At 32.0% G+C, this 5,000-nt stretch overlaps 1 protein-coding gene across 4 annotated transcripts in view; it reads left to right on the top strand.

Annotated features, from left to right (window-relative positions):
• Positions 1–5,000, top strand: part of LOC133657056 (cGMP-dependent protein kinase 1) — a 634,377-nt gene that overhangs the window by 531,685 nt on the left and 97,692 nt on the right. For 3 of the 4 annotated variants that reach the window (XM_062057944.1, XM_062057943.1, XM_062057947.1), the window contains one exon: positions 1,026–1,089. The exons of the other annotated variant lie outside the window; for it this stretch is intronic. In XM_062057944.1, the coding sequence (XP_061913928.1) occupies positions 1,026–1,089 (64 nt within the window). The remainder of the gene's footprint in view (positions 1–1,025; positions 1,090–5,000) is intronic. 4 annotated transcript variants of the gene reach the window in all.

Raw genomic sequence — 5,000 nt, 5'->3', positions numbered from 1 at the left:
CGAGCAAAGCGAGACCAGCTTGCTAGTAAATAAATCAAATTTAAAAAATAGAGGCAGCTCACTGGTAAGTGCTGCTATTTGAGCTATTTTTAGAACAGGCCAGCGGGCTACTCATCTGGTCCTTACGGGCTACCTGGTGCCCGTGGGCACCGTGTTGGTGACCCCTGATCTAGAGATGTAAAAACTTGAATAATAACACAAATAATGATACTGAATAATGACACATTTTTTATATTTTTGGGACCAAAACCCTTTGGGGTCCCCGGGATCAAGCCTAAATGTATATTTTTTATACATATATTGTATTGGTTTTTAAAATAAAAAATATCAAAATGGCCCCCGCTAGCTTTGATTTTTCAATGTGCGGCCCTCAGTGAAAAAAGTTTGGACACCCCTGTCCTACAGAAACCACATTAACACAAAAGATGTAGTAGAGCTACGGGTTGCCGACCCCCGCCTTAAGGGTACAAAAAGCTCAATATTTTGACTGCTGGACCCACAGAGCGCTACAGGTTACTTGACTGGCCGTGGGCTCTTACAACGGCACCGCTGTGGTCGCTTCGCCGGCTCCTGCATGGAGGAAGCCCGCGGCGGAAGATCGGCAGCGATAAGATGATTGAGATTATTGTAATAAAACATGGAGAACAGAGGAGGTCGGGGGGCCGGGGGGGTGATGGAGTAAGAGCGGGAGCCAAAATAAACTCTTTGTTCGCCAATGCGGGTTATTTCCCTCCTTCTGAGATAAACACGGGGTCAGTTTTCTTTAGCGGGCTCAATAGTGGCCGTGTGACGTTCAATGGGCCTGGGGAAAAAAGCAATTACGGCTAAAATTAGAGCCTTTTTTCCCCCCGGCGGAGGATGCTGGATTTATGCTTGAATATTAATAAACACGCTGGTACAGGACCTATGGCATAATAACCAGCGCCATGTTTCCCTCGGCGTCTTCTAACGAGCTCCGCCAAAAAAGACAATAACGTATTCCGCCCTAAAAGCACTTCCTGTTCTTCTTCTTCTTCTTCCCGCAGCGTGCCCACTTTCCACAGCCTGCAGGAGGACATTCTCAGCAAGCTGGCCGACGTCCTTGAGGAGGTGAGGCCAGCGTCAATGGCGCCTCGATATTCTACGGTGAACATATTCCAGTCCCAGCGAGAGGACGGAGCGAGTAATAAGGCCGTGTTTCCGTCGTGTTGACTTCATGCCAGTTGGAAATTACTGTGGTGATTCAATTAGTCGCACCTTTTGAATTATGATTAATCGTGATTAATCACAGTGAATGACTTGCTTGCAAAAATCTAATTACATTTAAAAAAAATATCTCAATATTTTATGAAATTTAATTTACTAGTATTCAAAAAAAAATCTTATTATTATTTGAAAATATTGAAATTAATTAATCACAGTGAATGAGTTGCTTGCAAAATTCTAATTAAATTTAAAGTAATATCTCAATATATTATCGAATGTAATTTACTAGTATTAAAAAATATTATTATTATTTAAAAATATTGAAATTAATTAATCACAGTGAATGTCTTGCTTGCAGAATTCCAATTAAATAAATAAAATTACCCCAATGTTTTATCACATTTAATTTACTAGTATTAAAAAAGATCATTATTATTATTATTTAAAAATATTGAAATTAATTAATCAGAGTGAATGAATTGCTTGCAAAATTCCAATTAAATTTAAAAAAATATATACCCCAATATTTTATCAAATTTAATTTACTAGTATTAAAATGTATTATTACTATTATTTAAAAATACTGAAATTAATTAATCACAGTGAATGTCTTGCTTGCAGAATTCCAATTAAATAAATAAAAATACCCCAATATTTTATCAAATTTAATTTACTAGTATTAAAAAAGATCATTATTATTATTATTATTTAAAAATATTGAACTTAATTAATCACAGTGAATGTCTTGCTTGCAAAATTCTAATTAAATAAACAAAAAATACCCCTATATTTTATGAAATTTAATTTACTAATATTAAAAAAGATTATTATTAGTATTATTATTTCAAAATATATACATTAATTAATCACAGTGAATGTCTTGCTTGCAAAATTCCAATTAAATTTAAAATAATACCCCAATATTTTATCAAATGTAATTTACCAGTATTAAAAAATATTATTATTATAATTTAAAAATATTGAAATTAATTAATCACAGTGAATGTATTGCTTGCAGAATTTCAATTATTTGTTTTATTTACTTACTCTAGTGCTTCAATTACTCACACTTTTGAATTCTGATTAATCGTGATTAATCACAGTGAATGAATTGCTTGCAAAATTATAATAAAATTTTAAAAAATACCCCAATATTTTATGAAATATAATTTACTAGTATTAAAACAGATTATTATTATTATTATTATTTTAAAATATTGAAATTAATTCATCACAGTGAATGACTTGCTTGCAAAATTCCAATTACATTTAAAAAAAAATAGCCCAATATTTTATAAAATGTAATTTACTAGTATTAAAAAATATTATTAGTATTATTTGAAACTATTTAAATAAGGGATGGGTACCTTTCATATAGATACCAGTACTGTGCGGTACCAATTTAGATTTTTTTTTTTTAATTACTGTAGTGCTTCAATTACTCACACTTTTGGATTCTGATTAATAGTGATTAATCACAGTGAATGGTTTGCTTGCAAAAATTCTCATTAAATAAAAAAAAATACCCCAATATTTTATGAAATTTAATTTACTAGTATTAAAAATGATTATTGTTATTATTTAAACATATTGAAATTAATTAACCACAGTGAATGTCTTGCTTGCAAAATTCCAATTAAATAAAAAAAAATATATATATATTTTATCAAATTTTATTTACTAGTATTAAACAATATTATTATTATTATTTAAAAATACTGAAATTAATTAATCACAGTAAATGACTTGCTTGCAAAATTCCAATTAAATTAAAAAAAATACCCCAATATTTTATAAATGTAATTTACTAATATTAAAAACTATTATTATTATTAATATTTGAAACTATTTAAATAAGGGATGGGTACCTTTCATATCGATACCAGTACTCTACGGTACCAATTTTGATTATTTATTTTTTAATTACTGTAGTGCTTCAATTACTCACACTTTTGGATTCTGATTAATAGTGATTAATCACAGTGAATGGTTTGCTTGCAAAAATTCTCATTAAATAAAAAAAAATACCCCAATATTTTATGAAATTTAATTTACTAGTATTAAAAATGATTATTGTTATTATTTAAAAATATTGAAATTAATTAATCACAGTGAATGTCTTGCTTGCAAAATTCCAATTAAATAAATAAAAAAAAATATATTTTATCAAATTTTATTTACTAGTATTAAACAATATTATTATTATTATTATTTAAAAATACTGAAATTATTTAATCACAGTAAATGACTTGCTTGCAAAATTCCAATTACATTAAAAAAAATACCCCAATATTTTATAAATGTAATTTACTAATATTAAAAACTATTATTATCATTAATATTTGAAACTATTTAAATAAGGGATGGGTACCTTTCATATCGATACCAGTACTCTACGGTACCAATTTTGATTATTTATTTTTTAATTACTGTAGTGCTTCAATTACTCACACTTTTGGATTCTGATTAATAGTGATTAATCACAGTGAATGGTTTGCTTGCAAAAATTCTCATTAAATAAAAAAAAATACCCCAATATTTTATCAAATTTAATTCAGTAACCAGTATCCAGTAACAAACGTGTCCGCATCAGTCAATTTACTGTGGCCACTCGGTGCTACCAAAACAAACAATTACCATTGCACTTCAACTGAAAGACAGTATAAGTCCATTCCAGATGGTTAATGATAAATATGTTAGTGTTTTTCATTCTCAATTGGACTAATTTCACTTTTACTGACCGTGTAACAACCCAGGCCACCTTTCAGGTAACCCTCCGTGGTTAGAGGATGGAGAGTCCAAACAAATGTGAACGATTAATCTGCATCGATGCAATATTTCTTTTGTGTTCGCTCGTTAAACTTGACATCCTTACATTCCATCAATGCGTCGTTGGCAGTTTCATTGACTGAGACCCAACACGGCACTTGTTGATTTCATGAACCATTACATCAACAAATGAGAAACCTTCCGCCCGACCTCGGCTCGCCCGAGCATGAACGAGTCTCTTTTACTTAATGTACTGTACGAGTCTACGTGCCCTGGGATTTGAATGTTTGATATTACGGTCCACGACCGCATCAGACAATGAGTACTTTTGTGCTACCGGTTGTAGAAATTATCCGTCCAAATGGTTCCATAAAAGGCAGCAGAAGACTTTGAATCAATAATTAAACAACGTTATCAGGGAAGAGTGGACTTTATTTCACCTCTAAGCCACTGTTGAATACAGATACAGATACAGAACACGCCTTATTACACTAAGAAATGCTCTTTAATGTAGAACATATTTTAATGAGGGTGTTAAAACATGTGAACAATTACATAGTCCAAACACTGATGACATTTATTAAACAAGACAAGAAGCAAAGAATTAAACAGAGACAGAATTAAATTCGGCTCAATTTGAGGAGAAACGTCCGGACTGTACTCTTTGTACGGTTCCACCACGCTCTGGCAAAAGATTGTACGCCGCCTCTTTTATTTGGACTTTCCCTGATTACATGGCAACAGCTGTTTCTAAGGGAGGGGGAGTCGTAAACAGCCATCGCCTTTGGTTACAGAGCAGTTCAAAGAAAAGGTCGTAAACAGTTCACAGAAAAGGTCGTAAAACAGTTCACAGAAAAGGTCGCCTTGAGGGGAGTCGGGCCCTGCTTCCTCTCCGCTTTGTAGTTCTTGGGTCAAGACAATATCTTTCTGTTGATTACAATACATGAAAGAAACAGAACACCTTCATGTTGCTTCCCATCCTACACAGTGGAGTTTTACAAGCCTTCTTCTTGGTAGGATTAAAGACAGGTTTTGTCTTCTCGCCG

Source organism: Entelurus aequoreus, linkage group LG09 (genome assembly GCF_033978785.1).
Source record: "Entelurus aequoreus isolate RoL-2023_Sb linkage group LG09, RoL_Eaeq_v1.1, whole genome shotgun sequence".
In the NCBI taxonomy this organism is placed as follows: Eukaryota; Metazoa; Chordata; class Actinopteri; order Syngnathiformes; family Syngnathidae; genus Entelurus; species Entelurus aequoreus.
Note: the sequence above shows the minus strand (reverse complement) of the source record. Positions and strands in the feature narration are given on the sequence as shown.